The sequence below is a fragment of the Vicugna pacos genome, chromosome 30 (genome assembly GCF_048564905.1).
Source record: "Vicugna pacos chromosome 30, VicPac4, whole genome shotgun sequence".
Classification (NCBI taxonomy): Eukaryota; Metazoa; Chordata; class Mammalia; order Artiodactyla; family Camelidae; genus Vicugna; species Vicugna pacos.
Window position 1 is genome coordinate 13,152,565 of NC_133016.1, and position 17,436 is coordinate 13,170,000.

General features: G+C 47.2%; 1 protein-coding gene across 4 annotated transcripts in view; it reads right to left on the bottom strand.

Moving 5' to 3' along the window:
• NEDD4L (NEDD4 like E3 ubiquitin protein ligase) overlaps nucleotides 1-17,436 on the bottom strand; it is a 298,551-nt gene that overhangs the window by 274,422 nt on the left and 6,693 nt on the right. Inside the window, exon 1 of one of the 4 annotated variants that reach the window (XM_072952146.1) lies at nucleotides 6,664-6,725. The exons of the other annotated variants lie outside the window; for them this stretch is intronic. Within the exon in view, the coding sequence (XP_072808247.1) occupies nucleotides 6,664-6,666 (3 nt within the window). The 5' untranslated portion in view covers nucleotides 6,667-6,725. Of the gene's footprint in view, nucleotides 1-6,663; nucleotides 6,726-17,436 lie in introns of those variants that run through there. 4 annotated transcript variants of the gene reach the window in all.

Below are 17,436 nucleotides of genomic sequence, written 5' to 3' on the forward strand. Positions count from 1 at the left end.
CCTGCAGCTTTCTCCTCTTTGGCAGGGCCAGTGAAAGTTCTTTCTCCCATCCTGCCATTCTCAACTCCAGAAAAGCTCTCTCCCCTCCTTTTTTCTGTTTTATTTTACCTTTTGTTTTCCCAAAAACCAGTCAAATGTAGGTAGGCAGCCAGAGCAATACTAGAAGCACATCTTTATCAAGAGCCAGGAACGCCACTCTCCATGGAGTCAAATTAAGACTTTGTGAAGAACCGCCCTATTGACCTCTCCGCGGAGCAGAGGACCCCCAAGCCTGGGGGCTTTCCAAAGCAGATTCCTGGGCCTGCCCCCACCCTTCTAATCAGAAGCTCTATGACACTTAGGAATTTAATCTTGAAAAAAATTCCTGGAAGTGATCCACCAGCAAATATTGAGCTGTACCTAAGGATAGTCACGTTCAGCGTGTAGGACTGAAGTACACTTCCGCCCACTGCGTACCGTGCAACACATCTAAAAATAAGATGCAGAGAGGGGATCAATATAATGAAGAAAATACAGCAAAATATTAATTGTAGAATCTAGGTGGTGGGGTCAATGGATGCTCACCGTACGTCCTTTCAACTTTTCTGTAGGCTTGAAATTTTTCATAATAAAATGTTGGTGGAGGGGACTAGGACATTTCTTACGTTCAGGATTTGAAAACCACTGAGATAAGAGTGAGTCCAGCTCCTCCCGCAGTGGAAGGACCCAGGCTTTATCTTGCTGTCTCATTTTACCCATTACAGCGCTAGCCAAAGGTAACAGAAGAAGTTCAAGAAAATGGAGCCAAACCTCAAACAGGATTAAGAAAAAGCCTGCCAGCCCTTTTCCCCCTCTGTGGCCCTGGTACCGCTTGCTTTCTATCTTATTATGCCATTAAAATAAACCAAAACTGATCACCTTGCCTGTTTTTTTTTTTTCTCTTGTTAATAGTCCCAAGCCTGAGGCAGAGTTCTTCATACACTGCTGACGTTTTGAATCCATTGCTGTGCCCAGTTTTAGAAAGGAGGGTGTCTTAAGAATAAAATTGACCAGTCTGCACTTCACGTGACACTAGCCACCAACTCAGCCTCCCCACTACCGTGTACACAACTCGAATTACTAGCACCATACCAGTCTGGCTTCATCCCAGAATACAGTATCTTCAAGCTCACATACTTGTGGGCTTCTCAATGTATCAGAAAATCCTGACCACAAAAAAACAGACAGTTAACTTTGGCACTGAACCACAGTTCCAGCAATCAAGGGAAATGTTCTTTAGCAATCTAGTGCCCTATGTTTACCAAACGGCATAATCATTCCTCTTGATGTCAGTGATGGTTATTTTCCACAGTGCTTGGTGCCAACCGAATGATGACTTCGTGCAGCCAGACCAGAGGGAAATCTGCAACAAAATACATCATCTCCCGCTACCTCAGTGAAAAAAAAAAAAAAAAGGTTCTTAAAACTGCCGCCTGGAGTCTGATGTTTTTACTTCCTTTTTGCTCTCTAGTACAGGAAATTCCTTCTACTAAGATGTTCTGTTCCTAGCATTTTTCATTAACTGCATCTGTGCAAACATATTCCCTCCTCCTAAGAGAAGGATAGGTAAGATGAAGCCATAAAAGAGAGTACTGAAATATATGCAAGTTTATCATTGTTATTATTTTGTCCTAACAACCGTTTGTTCATCCGAATTCCCCTCTTCCCTCCCTCCACCTCCTCCATCTCTTTCACTATTTCCAGCTTCCTTTTACACTGAGCCAATCATCATCCATTAATAGTGAAACTTTTACAGCCAACACTGGCTGGATGTCTCAGTGTCCTCTCTTCTATGTCCCTGTCATGTAGGCTTTGCCCTAATATGCAGCACCATTTCTTCCTTCAAGTTCACTAGCAGAGGACAAGAGTTTCTTTCTGTTCTTTAAAGCAAGTTATCTTTGCTTACTTTGTAATCATTTGTTTGACTTCAGTGCTGCACACCAACCATCCGGCAGACGCTTTCTGATCGCCTCAAACTGACTAAGATCATCTACATGGCTTTTTTCCTCATTGTGCTATTTAATTTTTTCTTAGCATGATTTTAGGAGGATAAGAACAAAATGACAAGGTACAAGGAGGGAGAATGGGGGAGAAACACTGATATGTCCAACTGAGGCAGGCTAGGACCTAGGCCCCTTTACTGCAGTGCTTGCACCTGGACAAATATCTGGGAGCACAGAGAATACAAAGAAACTATACGGGACTAAAAATAACGAATCATGCAAATTATGAATAAGATACAAAAAGACCACAAGCCAGCTGCCACTTCTGCGATGCCAAGAGCAAAAGCAGGGTACTTGCACATGATCCCTGAATACAGTGTCACGTATGAGGTAGGCAGACCACCCCTCCAGCCCAACCCACAGATCTGTCCCTACTCTCAACCCATTTAAGGAACCAGCTCACTCTGTTCTGGGAGCAAGAGCATCTTGTTTCTCATTTTTGCTCTCTTGCACTACAGCACAAGCCCAAGTAAAGCCTTGCCTGAATTTATTGTCTTGCCTCTTACCAATTTCTGTTAATTAAAGACTCCAAGAGCCCAGGTTGGTAACACAACATCAATGAAAGCTTAGGCTCCTGCGTGAGGGAGAAGTGTACCGGTGGTCCTGTGGCCCACACCACCCTCTCAGAATGGAGAAACACTGCCATGCAGCTCTCTCAACCCAGTGACACAGAAGCAGACCCTGCCAGGAGCAGCTGTGATTGAACAATTACAACAGATCCTTCTCAACAAATGCTCAGTGTGAGCAGGGCCCTTACACAAAGTGTGCTCTGAGTCAGATCAAATAAAGACAAGCCCTAAGAATGGGACTTTTACATCAGCTGCCGGACAGGTGACACTTCTTTGGAAGTGGGCCTTTGGGGGAGCTCCAATTCTGTTCTGCCCCATCCAGTGTCCATTAGACTGCTGGTTTTCACGGCGACCATAGCTGCAAGGCTGTTGGCTTTCAAGGCCACTATAGAGCTGGGGTAAGGGGAAGAGGGTCAGCACAAGTTAAAAACACCACAAAGCCCACTGTTCTACTGAGACCACATGGTTTTTCCTGAACAAGTATCTCTCAGATTGTTTGAAGTCTTTAGCTAATTTCCAAAGTCCTAAAAAAGCTCACATTGGTATGTCTTGCCAGTGTTCCCAACTCTTTTACGGAGTAGATTTTCTGATGTCCTTACTCTGTCATTGTGGAATTCTAGGGCCCTTTATTTTTATGTGACATTTTAGTGAGGTGCTGACCACCATTTTAAACTCAGTATTACTGTGTCAGTCAGCAGTGCAACATTAATATTTCCTATCCAAGAGACTGATGCCTCTTTAACAGCATGCCCACGAAAGATCTGGAAAATTCAGTATCACTGCTCTCTAATCCGGCCAAACTTCCTTCCAGGGGAATTCCTAGGAATGCTTCCTAAAACCGAGCTAACAAAAGAGAAAGATGACTCAAATGCGGAGTTCTTTCAGCAATAAGCTTCCCACATTACTAAATTTATATTGACTCCAACATCTGAAAGTTGGTTCCTGGTGAGATGGCCCCATTTTCAACTCCACCATTGCTGGTGCTCAGCTGCTTGAAAAGTTGTGGAAACAAAGGCTTCACAACTGTGCTTAGCCTGCTGTTAACACTCGCTGAGGAAGGGCAGCAAAAGACAGTCATGTTCTCTGATAAACCGCCCTAGAGAAGAGCACGCAACAAGAAGCCACAGGGGAATGCATCCTTTTCAAACGGAGAATTAAAGAAGCCAGTGCTTCAGAGGCCCCATTCTGTTTCCTGCTAACAGACTGTACCCCCATTCCTTGAGGACCAAGCCTGGTCCAAGGCCATCCACCTCAGGGATATCTCTCAAGCGCCTTGCAAAGAGTAATGGGAAAAGAGAAGAGAAACAGCAGGTGGGGAATTTTGACATCTTTCCCTTGTGGGTCTCCTATCAGTCTCCTGCAGAGCCGTTCTCAGGCAAGGGATAACACCTAACACGAGACAATTTAGAGAATTTGTTCACTTCTGAGTGGCCTAGAATCCTATTCACTCTTTCCTCACCTAGCTCTCTCACTTTGCAAGTAACAATCATTTTTTCTCCTCTTGCTGAGACTAAAAACAAATTGCAACTGAGAACAGCGACAGAGATGCTTCTGTTCTTTGTGTTTAAGAATTCCACAGCCCTGTTGCCAGTGAAGTCCCGTTACACCTCCAGGAAATTCCACCCCTCAAGCTCAACTCCCCACCTTGACACAGACCACCTGTGTCCCCTGCTGCCACCACCAGCTGTCACAGGATCCTTCCGTTACCAGGCAGGCTGAGGAGTGCGAACGTCCCCGATCACCTGACCTGCCATCTGCAAAACACTGTAAGCCATTTCTTTCTCCAGCTTCCACTACTCAAATAGCTCCACTGGGACACCAGTTACATTTTGGAAAGGATAATACATGTAGGCAGCCACAAATGCACTAAAGGGTTGCTACGTTGCCACAGAGCTACTCATTTTACTTCCCAGCTTAGAGTTTCTTTGCCTAACTAGAAGACCCTATTCAATGGGAACTACAGGTGTGACTGGGAATCCACGTATGCCCTCAGTGGCCCCCAGTCAGGTGTGCCAGGTGTGCCCCGCAGGCCCTTGCAGTGGTTCCCTCTACCCCTGATGACATTTCATCAGAGAATGTCACTCATTCCGTGGCGACTCCTCAAATGAACACAGCAAAAGGGTGTCAGAGAGTTAAGCAGTGGTGTAAGGATACTCTGTCACTTTCTTTTACTGTCACTCTTCAAAGCCTGAGCCCACCAGGGCGTTATATACATACATACCTCCTCAAGACTGGGTCAGATCCTTTCAAGCATGGCAGTTGAATGTGGACTCTGGCCCAGACTTGTCCTAAACCAGGACTCCACATCACCTGATCAAAACCATAAACCAGCAACATAGCTCTCCACGTCATTTTGCTTCCACGGAGCTACTTTTTGTTATGCCAACTTCTCACTTGTTCTACTGCTGTTCCTTCTTGGCAGAGACCAAAAGGCATTTACATTTAAATATTCACTTTAAGAGAGTGGGCCTTAAGTGCTTACACTGATCAGCGTATTAGAAAAACATTTAAAGATGACAAACCCTGAATTACACTGTGGGTGTGTATGAGGGATAGAAGTTTACAAACCTCTCAAAAATAAACCCGACCCCCAGCATGCTGCGGCGCTCGGTGAGGAAGAGCCTTCTCAGCCCGTGGTTTGACGTCCTTGTGCCCAGCAATCGGTGTCAGAAGTAAAACCCAGAACCTCCCCAAGTCTATGAAAACAGGCTCCGAAAAAGAGATTCACAGGAGGCTTTTAAAAAACATGAGGTGTAGCAGGAGAAAGACAAGCAACTGAAGTGATTATGGGGGAAAAGAATAAGACAACGTGTATCTATTTCTACTGTATAAAAACCCACCGGTGATTTTTGCTCTTTTAATTCCGTTAACATAGAGTGAAGTTTACCAAGTTTCCTTCCCGATTCTAATTCTACAAGATAACGAGTATTTTAAAATGTGGCTGAATCTTTTACTGTAACACTAAGAAGTGGGGCCTGCCGGTGCAACCACCTAGGACTCTTAACTACTTATTTCAACAGTAAGTCATCATTCCACACCTGCTTAGACCTTAGCGACTGGAGGACTTGCCGCTGAAGCCCATGTCCCATTACACCCGCCGTCCTGAGGGGTGGGCAAGTGTGCTTTCCCAGGGGATAAATTTAACTTCTAGGAACGGCTTCAAAGCCAACCACGGTGCCTGAGAGGAGTCTTCAATCCAGTTAAGACCACTTTAATGACGCATGGTTATAAGGTAACGAGGCTAATATGGCTAGTAACCTGGCTGAGAAGGCAGTCTGGACAGAGCAGGGATTACCAAGAAACTCACTGACCTGTGGTTTCCCCATTAAGAGTACAGTCAAAGCCACCCACATAAACCACCTTGCATGGCTGAGCAACGTCCAACACATCTATTAAAATAAAGTGCTCCTTATTTAATTGTTGCCCCTGGCTAAGATAAGCAAAGAGAGAGGAATTTTTTTAAGGCAAGAATCCTAAAGCTAGACAGGAGAGTGCAACGACGAGCAGCGGGCTGAGGCACCAGCTCAGCACTGAGCAGAGCACCCAGACCTGAGCGTGCCTTCCCCACCACAGACTTCCAGAGCCAATGAAAGTTGGGTTTTGTTTGCCTTGAAAACAACAAAAGCATTTACTACTTGGAAAATCAGCAAGGTCATCTGATGGCAACAATGGAAAGAAGGTTGCTAAGGAATGGAAAGGTGAGGGCATAAACAAATTGTGTTCTTTTACCGGGTAAATACTCAGTACCAAGCTGTCTTTAATAGTAAAGACAAGATCGGTGCAAGATCAAATGAGGTAGATCTCACTGACATTCTCAATGCAGACGTGTTAACCAGGCCAGGTGAGAATCACCCGGATTCTGATGCATCACTGCCGTGCGATGACAGACCTGACGGACAAACTACATCAGCTGTCCAAAGAGGCTCCGCCACGCACCACAGCCACTCCTTCCCCTGCTGGATGAGAGCAAGGACCACATCTGGCACAGGAAGCCTCAGGCCACGGTGGTCTTAATATATTAATACAAGCACATTCTAGATCGACATGGCCACCTTAAGTAATGGCATACTCACCATGATTTCTGGGGCAAAAATTGGTCTTTGTATTCACGATCAAGATGGCGTCAGAAATTCTACTGTGTCTCCAGCTAACAAGACTTCAGGTCAGTGATGTCTTCATGCTCCAGCAGCACATGGTGTAACAGAAGTCTGAATAATGAAGTAAAGGAAAACACAGCGAGTAACCACCACCTGGCACATGGCAGGTCAGGAAAAGGAAACTGGTCCCAGCAGCCAGTATCTCCTGAACACAGATGACAGATGCGGTTTTAACAAATCAGCATCACCTGTCACATTAAAATCATACAGTCAATTTGAACTGAATCAGGCTGGGAATTAGATCTGCAATGAATCTGTGTGTTGGTTATAGTGATAGTTATGGTGATCCATGCACTGTAAACATGTACATTCCTCCTTTTATATTTGGATATATTTTAAGAAACATTATAATAAAAATAACTTAAGTCAACCCATTAAGTCCTCACTGATGTTCTCTCTCTCAAGAGGGTGTACTTTATTCAAGCTTAAAAAAAAATTATAGAATTTCTGCCTGCTGTCTTCAGAAAAGGAAACTGACGATTAATTGTCCTTCCCAAAGCAAGCAATATTATACTAAGGTATTCCGCAACGGGAAATCTTGAAGCAGAAAAAAAAAAAAATCTAAGCCCAATCAGGTAAACACTGAGTAATATTAATATAATGAATGAAATATTTGTTATTTTTACAATTAGTCTTGAATATAGAGCTAAATTTAGAAGTGTTCTTTTAATGGATTGCTCCTTCAATTTCTTTGTCAAAATGTCCTATTACTACTTTTATGTTAAATGTGTGACTTTACACAACAAATCTGACAAGAAAAAAACCACACTTAAGTTCAATGTTGTATACAGTACAATCCAGGCCAGCAACTAGCAAACTGTGTAAAGTTTCAAGTCCTCCTTTTCCCCATTTTTCCCCCTGATTTTCTATGAAAACATAACATACAGCTGAAGGCCATGCTATTTGCTCACCAAACTTCGTGGTGGGAACCCCCTCAGTGCCCTCCTAAGCTTCTACTTTCTAGCAGAGTTGGCATCAGTTTGGAAGGTACAGCCAACCGTTTTCCCCCAAAGAAGCAGGAGGCCCAGCGCCCTTGGCACCCTTCAGGACAACAGCTCTGATGGGTGAAGGACAGAAACTACATGCTCACCGAATGGTCCCAGCAGCCCAAGAACCAGGGCGCTGTGGAGCCAGACACAAAACAGCACTTGAGGGTCAACGACTGTTCCACACAGAGAAATCATGTTCACAAAACCCCCTTTCACAATCAGCAGGGCCGCCTCATTCAGATCACCGTCCACAGACCGTTATCTTAAAATGCAGAACCTTGAAAACACCAGAAATATGGCATGATAAAGAGTTCAACTGTGGGAATTCTGTCCCCGAGATTCCACTATCGCAAGCCACCAAGGAAGGCTGCCCGGGAACGGAATAATAATCATTAAAAGTGGACAGCAGCTGATAACTATAAACCCCACGCTCTATCTTGCACTCTCAAAAGCCCGCTAATGATCCCAGACCATGCTGAAACACACTGACTCTCAAAAGGGCTCCTTATCTCTGGCAAATCAAGGTATTTCTGACACTGCTACTATCTCCAAATCCAGAGTAATCCCGTATGAGTCTCCCGTCCTGTCTGCCGTGTCCCTTCCCTAAGGGATACTCGGTAATTAACAAACTGAGAGCTGCAATCGTTAATATGGACAAGGAACAAACGGCTTAAAATGATAACTTTCACATTTTATTTTACCTCAATTTAACAGTAGTATTTCCAGAGAAAAAGATGGTACATGTTCCCATATTCCTATTTGCTGGAGAAAGCCAACATCCAAATGGTGATAACTTTTGTGAACTCCCCGCTGTAAGAACTTCAGGACTGGAAAATTCGATCCTATGCTGAGCTGAGTATAAATAACCACCTTCCTTCCTGCCTCCTCCAGTCTGGAGCCAGCACCACAGAAAAAAGAGCCCCACAGCCCAGTGCATCTCTTCCTCTGCGGCGCTGAGAGGATGAAAAAGCAGGGAGAGCCGAAAAGGGCACGTCTACACTGCGACACAGAGAAGACCCGGGTTCAACTTCCTATGCTGGTACTTGCAAGCTCTGCAGCTTTGGCCAAGTGACCCATGCTCTCTAAGCCTTGGCTTTCTCATCTGAAAAACGTGAAAGAGAGTATTTAATACTCTCACACGATTGGCTGATGGATTAAATTAGACAGCTGTGTACAACTGACACATACCAGAGCAGGGCTTTTCCATCCTGGCACCAAAGGCATTTGGAGCCAGAAAGTTCTCTATTGCGGGGGCTGTCCTGTGCCTTGGAGCATGTTTAGCAGGAGGGAAACCACCGCCTGCCCACTGGATGCCAGTAGCCCCTCCCAAGATGTGACAGTCAAAACTGTCTCCAGACATCGCCAAGTGTCCCAAGGGGCAGGGGGGTTTACCTTCAAGTTTAGAACCACTGCATCAGGTATTTAATAAGTATTTAATTTAAAAAGTTTCTTCCCTTCCTCCCATCCATGTGGTCTTCTGAAACAAGAAACCTGGGGGATTTTTCTAGACTCCTCCCTTTTTCTCACCTAATCAATCAGCAACCAAATCCAATGCCTCCTGCCTCCTGCATTTGCATCCCCCCACCACCCCCACTTGTTCCACTGTCATCACCATAAACTCTGCCTGGCCGCCTGCAGGACCTCCCACCGCCCCGCTCCCCCCACATCCATCCTCCCCTTACTGCATGGTGAGTGTCACAAAAGCACAGACCTACACAGGTCCTCAAGGGGCCTCAGGGGATAAAGTCCCAGGTCCCTGACACGGGCCACAAGGCAGCTCACACGCAGCCACTTCCCTCCTTCGACTCTGGCCACCTGGACCTCGGCTGTGCCTCCTCCCCGCTCCCCGGAGAACTCCCGTGAGACACCGTGGTTCCCTCCGGGCTCTGGAGTCAGGCCGCCTTGGCTCAAGTCCTGCCTCTGCCACACACACACAAACACACACGCTGGTCTCTCCAAAATGGAGAAAAGAAAACATCCCACAGGACCCGTGTCCTGGCTAGGCAGCAGCCACGTCTCTTCACTGATGTTCACAGCAAAACCCCTTTGAGGAGTCGCCTCTGCGTCCCCACAATTCTTTCCTCTCCTCCCTGGGGCATCCCCTCCCACCCTCCTGACCACCAAGCCCATCCTCCTCGCCACGTCCAGGCACATGCACTGTCCTCCAATCACCTGCCCTCCACTGCCCCGGAGGCCGCCGACCATCCCACTCCCCTGGCAGCTTTCCTGACACCACACCTGGTGGAGGACAGCCCACCTCACTGGCCACACCTCCTCACCCAGACCTCCAAAGGCTGGCGGACCCAAGGCTTGCTCTCTCCTCTAGTCATCTCCCCCAGTTCCGAGGTCTCACAAGCTAACCATCTGCAGAGGACCCCAACGTCCCATCCCTGCCCGGACAGCTCCACTAGGCCACTAGGCTCCAGATGCTTCTACCTACCTGCTTGCTGGCATCACCTGGATGCTAAGTACATTACCCTCAACCTAATCAAAATAGACCTTTGGGCTTCCCTACTCCCCTCTAAATCTCATTCCTTTCCATCCTCCTCTCAGTAACTGACACTGCACCCACCAGAATCCTGGGATATCTTCATCCGTCCATCAAGTTTCAGGCAATTCCTCCAAAATATGCACCAAATCCAACCACTTCACCACACTCCACGGGCCCTTCCTCGAAGCCCAGTCTACCACCACCTCCCAACCAACCAGCACTAGAATTTCCGCACTGGTCTCCCTGCTTCCATTCTCAGCCTTCCCCCAACAATCCTTTCTCCATGGAGTCGCTTCCAGTCTCAAATCAGATCCTGCTTAAAACCCTCCGACAGCTTCCCAACCCTCCCGATCTGGCCTCTGTCCCCCTCCCACTTCCCAACCTCACCACCTGCCAGTCCCCGCCGCCCCCATGCTCCTGGCCCACCACCTTTCTCTCTGTTCCTCAAGCCTGTTGCCTCTGTCTGCTGTTTCCCCCCATCTGGAATAGTCTGTCCCTAAACCTCGAGGAGTTGTCAACACCTCACTCAGGGCTCAGCTGAACTGCCGTGTCCTCTGTCCTCCCGTCGGCTCCTGGAGAGCTTGTGCACCTCTACAGCACCCAGGGATGCATCCTGCCCCTCTGGAGGACATGAAATTTGCAAAACCATGTCACAGCCTCCCTGATGCTGGGATGGCAAATGCTCACACCAGCCAGCCTCACCGCTGCAACCCTTCACTCACTGTGAAGCGGGGCCTCATTCGTGCTGAGAGAGGTTTTCGCTGGGGAAAGACAGATGCTACGCTTCCCAGCATGAGAAGCCACTTCCGGCGTCTGGGGAGTCCCCGTGTCAGTTCTGGTTGGAAGCTGGGCCCATCTCCCATTACAGACACCAAAAGTTAAAAAAGGGAAGAAACAGACCCATCACACCCCTCCCCCAGCAGCAAGGGTGTGAACTCAAGGTTTTGTTTGGCCGATCAGAGGCTCCTGCCTGAGCCTTCCCACCAGGGGCTCACAGGGGTAGCGGGCAGAAAGGAACCCGTGCAGCGGGCCTGAGGCTGCTATCCTTAGAGAGGCCTGCTTGCGAGACTGGCTCTTGGCTGGCTGCTGGGAACTTGAATGTAAACAGCTCCCCCCACGGATATAACATATAACGTGTTCCCTTAATGGTAACTGTGCCTCACTGTGCTGAGACCGTCTGCGAAATACCTGCCCTTCCTCTGGGAGCCTGGAATTTAGTACGTGGCAGGCAGAGGGCAGTTACACGATCAGTCCCCAGGAGGAAGCCTGGGCACTGAGTCTCCAATGAGAGTCCCTGGTAGACGGCATTTCATACATGTTGTCGCAGCAGTTGCTGGAGGAATTAAGCGCATCCTGTGTGCTGCTGCTGGGGGAGGACTCTCGGCAGCGCCCACCTGGTTTCTTCCATGCGTCACTCCATGCATCTTTTTCCCTTCACTGATTTTGCTTTGTTTTCCTTTCGTTGTAATACACCATAACTGTGAGTGTACCAACTTCTGGGTCTTGGGAGTCTTTCTACTCAATCACTGAGCCTGAGAGTGGCTGTGAGGACCCCCAACACAGGTAAGAGACAGGAGAGCTGATGGAGCTATGCCAAGAGGAGCCCCTCCCCAAAGTATCGGGAGATGGGTGGGAAGCGGTATTGGAGGGGGCGCTCTCGGTCTGGGAGCCCAGGAGCCCTAGTCAGGCGATTCCTGTGGGTTCTCTGGCTGCAGTTCTGGGTCTCTAGCCTCCCTCAGTCCCTGACCACTGTCCAGGCCTGGCTCTCCAGCTTTACAGGTACTTCCGTGTCATGGCAAATACCTTCGAAAAATCCCCTTGAGCTTAAATTCGCCAGAACTGGTCACTGTTGCTTGCATTCAAGAGCTCTATCACAGGTTTTGTATAAAAAGAAATGCTATAAATAAAATTGGAATGGCCAAGGTGGGTGGGGCGGGGAGAGGGTCCTGTGAGCCCCACAATCCCAGTCTGGGGAAGCGAGTCATTCTGAATAGTCAGAGTGGGTTCAAGTGCCCTGTTGTCTGCGGGACCCAAAAGGCGCGCCTCTTCGTTCGAGGCTATTTTAAAAATCACTGCCAGACAGCCAACAATGGGATGAGCAGGGTATAGAGACCTGTCACTAAGACACAGAAATCTCCAGAGCCAGAGACTTCACCTAGGTAAGATCACTGGTTGTCATTACCAGCCCTTGGAATTGACTGGAAGCCAAAAATATCCCGACCCTAAGTTTTCATGGGAGCAATACAGCCAATCTGATGCCAGCCTGCGGCTGCTCAACGCCCAAACAACCCTGAAGTCCCAGACTCGCACCCCAGCAGGACCCAAGAGGAGGCCCTCTGCCAGTCCCCGTCCGTCCAGAGGCGGCTGTAGGGGACAAGGACCAAGGGAGATGCTCACACTGGACATAATGCAGCAGAGGCGGAAGCTGCCCGACCGGCTTACCAAGGCAAGAACTCCAGGCTATTCCTGTTCTGCCAGCAAACCACATGCTGAGCTTCCTTATTTTCTGCCTCTCCAAATGGGACATTTATCGTAGTATTCTGTTCCTTCTTCACTGCTGGAGGCTGGATGGTTTGGCAGGGGTTGTAACCTATTAAGCCATAAGTCACCAGACCTTAAAAAAAAAAACCAAAAAATTTCCTTTTGTAACTAAGCAGGACCCTACAGGGCCTTCCTGGGACAGACCCCTCCCCTACGTCCTCTGCTGTAGCTCCTCCAGAAGTACCCAGATAACAATACACTTTCCGAGTTTTTCAGATGCTAAATTCAAGAAATTAACTACTTGATGATCTGATTGTAAGCAGTAGGCCCCAGACCTTCTGGAGCCTAAGGATTGAGGTTAACCACCCGGTTACTTCACCATCAACCAATCAGAGGATTATGCACGAGCTGATCACATCCGCTGCAACCCGTCTCCCTCATGTGGCCCTGCAACATGCTTTGCTGAAACCCTTCCGGGAGAGTTCGGGGTTTTGGGGGCATGAGCCACCCATTCTTCTTGCTCGGCCCTGTAACAAACCTTCCTCCGCTCCAAACTCGAACGTTTCGGTTTGTCCAGCCTCACTGTGCGAAAGGCACACGAACTTGTGATGGGGAACACTTTCAGGTGGGAGAGAAGTGACAGTGGATCACCCAGAGATGCTTGCAGTACTTCCGTGACTATCTGGGCTGCCTCCCTGGGGACAGGGGATCATGTGACTTCATGAAGCCGTGGACGTTTCTAAAGGCGTATGTATCTGAAGGCAGATGAATTGTCCATCCACTGTAGGGTCATCGTGGAGTTCACCCCAGCTCAAGGGCTGGACCATTAAGGTAATAAAGGTAATTCCACCCCCTCCTTCCCACTGGCTGGGTGAGGGATGAGCAGTTCTAAGCCCCTGTGGGCCAATGAGACAGAACAAGAGATTTCCTGGGTGATTACGGGAATGAGATTTCCTTAATCTTAAGCAGAAAGCCACAGGAAGCGATTATCTTTCCTCTGCAAGTAGAAAAAGAGAACAAAGCTCTAACTGCCATTGGCAGCCACTCTTACACCTATGAAGCCTCTGAAAGGGGCCAGGCTGTAGAGAGTGGAGCGGAGAAAAATGAACTGGATTCCATGATGATGTCACTGAGTTGGCACATGTCCTACTCCTACTGTCCAGGTGGGCGCTTCTTAATAGGCAACACGTAACTGAACAAGAGAGATAAGGTTAACCTCCAAGACAACTACCAAGAACATACCATAATACCTGAGTTGAGATTGGACAGCCCAAGTGCCACAATTCTAAGATACCATCAACACCCGTCCGCTGTAACTTTGAAGGGATGAGGGATGTGGGGGAGAGGGTGGTATAAGCCTCAGGAACCTATCTCCACATTAAACACACATATCAATTGTAAGGTGCACCCTCATTTCAGAGATACTACAAGGCTGACGGCGAGCGGAAATAAAGACACGTCCCAGGTTAGACATAACACAGTATTTGCCTACTCTACCCTTTTGTTCAGGAAGGAACCACCATGAAACCTACTTTGGGAAAACACCGACCACTGAGGGACGTTACAAGTCAGCTCTAAGGCAAAACAAAGAAGGGCTTCCAGCCACTTTGTTATTTGTTGACTGTAGCTGAGCCTAGTTACCATGTTGGTAAAAAAACCACTCAATGCTACCATCAGGTGATGACAAGACCTCTCACTCAAAACCCAAGCAAACAAAAAACAAAAAAACAAATGTAAGTCTGACCACAGGCCACAATCTTCATAGTACACACACAAAAAAGGTCACAACACTAAAGATTTAAATGACTTTTATGCAATCATAGTGTCAAAACGGATGAAAACGCAAATTTTCAGTGGAGAAAATGAAACATCTAGTTTACAAGCTGCGAGTGGGGGGAAAAAAAAAGAATACAATCTGCCAGCCACTTTTTCTGAAAAAAATATCCAACCCTTTACCTCTCCCTCCACTTCCCACCTCGGGGAGCTCCTAAAAGGCACGAGTCACGGTACAATGACCTTGAAGTCCTCAGATACAAAGCACAAAGTGGGCCGTTGATAAAACCTGCTCAACTGAACAAACACTATCAATATCTGTACTGAACAAATGCTCTAAGTTCTACCTGAAGCCTGAAATACATGCGTTTGCGAGGTTTATTTCTACCTCATTTTTAGACTTACTTTAATGTTAAGAAAAAACAGTTCATTGTAGAAATATACAAAACATTAAGCAAGCAAAAACAATAAAAATTACCTGTAAGCTCTTTGCTCAAAGGTAACTGTCGTTAACATCCTGGGATCTATTCCTAGCCATTTTTTCTTTGCACACTTTTAACCACAATAGGATTCTGCTGCTCTGCAGAAACAGTGCACTGTTTTGTAAACTACTTTTCCCACTTAATATTATATTACTGACATCTCCATGTTATTAAATATTCTTCGATATCTCCCCACCCCACCCGCCACCCCGACAGCTGCACAATAAATACTTTTCTATCTCACTTCTCCAAGCAAAGAAGCAAAGGCTTTTAGTCCCAGCTTACGTGTTCTCTTTCGCTAGTAACATTCACTGACGACTAAGACATCTATTCCAAAGGCACGCAGTGCAGCCCGATCTCTCAGTTATCAACATGAACATACGCTAGAACTCAAAGTCAACATGCAGAGTTCAGCTCCCTGTAGATACAGCTTAATTCAAAAACCACATTCATCTCTCCTCGGGACTCAACAGGCGGGGAGGAAATACAGCCAGGTCAGAGTTCAAACACCAACTTACGGACTGTAATTACGGCTGCCTCCAGTTATCACTCACAGTCCACAAAGCACCAAAGGAAAGAGAAGAAAGGATAAAAGTAAGCAAACCAATTCTCGGTTTTGCCTTTTTTTACCTTAAACCCCACATCCCTTCCCCTTTCCAAACCGAACTGCCAAAGATGAAGTTAGTACTCTGAGGACACCTGAAGTTAAACCACTGATTAACAGAGAGAGAGCAAAGTGGAGACTTAGAAAACACAGCGCAGGATTCTCAACAGATGCCCGTTCCTCAGGAGCTAAAGGTAGTTGGGAGATTCATCAGTATGTGCAACTTTAAATTCAGTGGGACACACAGGCACCCACTTTCTTCATGAATAGTTAATACTGAGTGCTTACGAAGCCAAATACTTCTCTAAGTAGCTTCGGCTTGCTTTCATTTTCTGAAAAACCAAAGTGACTTCCAGCACTCAAAAGCAAAACAAAACTTAATACACGTGAAGACAAGGAGCCCTTCGGTACAAACATCTTCAGTCAAACAACAGGAAAACTTAGAAGAGGAGCTTTTCATCTTCTGCTACGTTACCTGGGACCCAAGCCTGTCTTCACCAGAGTCCTCATGCTGGTGGTTGCCGAAACGGACTGTCAAAGACTTTTAATCAATCACCTAGATCACTCAAAAATGGTTTAACTTTGAGTTTTAAAACATTAAAACAGATGTTGCACCGGGGTGGTTCCGCGTGGCCTGTCTCTCCCACTGCAGCCCCCTCGCCCACAGGGGCAAGGCCAGCTTTACAAAGTGCTCTCAGAGACACACAGCGTGACCCAGAACCACACCCAGGCGCAGATCAGGAAGAGACAGTCTTGCATGAGGCTGAGCACGGGGAATATAATTAAAATGTGAAAACTGTATTAACAAAGGCAAGACCAAGAATCGGAGGCACAACTCAAGCCCTTGCTGCTGCTCCACGGGGTCCCCTCCAGGTCTGCTCCCTCAATCGGGAGGGACCCAATCACATAGGAGGAGATGATGGAGCACATGGTGGTACCCACGTGCCTGAGCCAAACGAGCGATCCATCAAAACTTCACTTCCGTGTACCTGGGAAGCCACGGGGTTGCAGGCGCCCTGATGCATCCCGAGTGACGTGCCACCACCCTAACTAGCAATGGGGCTGTTTCTCGCATTCGTTCATCCCCTTCCTGGGACCACTGCCCCCTACAAGCCCGGCCAAGTTCCACCTCCACAGGATGGATTTCACATTGCAGCATTTTACACTAAGAGAAAACTCATTTTTCAATGGCCCTTTTTTCTTGGTGAACAGGAAGTATAAAAAGAATACGAAGTCTCTCAGTGGATGCTTGCCTGCCAAGAAGCCACCAAACCGTGATTTTGATGACAGCAAGGGAATCTGATAGCTTCTCCGTTAAACTTGGCCAGTTCTGAATCAATATGGGACTCTGAAGTCAGGGACAAAAAGTCGACTGAGGTGTCAAATTTAAGCTCGTTACCCCAGACACGCTTATGTAATGTGGCTTTTCTCACCTCAAAGTATTACAGTAATAGGAGGCATTCAGGCCACTCGGCTACAGGACAAAACGTTATGACTATAACGAGATCCTATGTTTTCGTGAAGTAAGTGTCCCAGATCTTTAACCACTGCTTTTCTCTCTGCTAGAACCTGAGCCACAGTCTTGCCTCAGGAACCAAGAATATCTCCAGCAATCCAACAACCGGGAGAGTGACAGTTATCCGTTCCTTCTCAAAGTCAACATCAGCAATTATGGAACTGTCCGTGCAACACACTAGAATTATTTAGAAGTTCCCTAAGCACCCAAGAAGAAAGGATATGACAGCACTTCTCAAAGGATCTTTTCTGTGTGTTTGTATGTCGTGGGGGCTTTTCCCCCTAAATCCAAATGCCTGTGCCTTTCCCAAGTTTTAATATGTCCTGGGTAAGAGGGAGCATGGAAAACTTGGA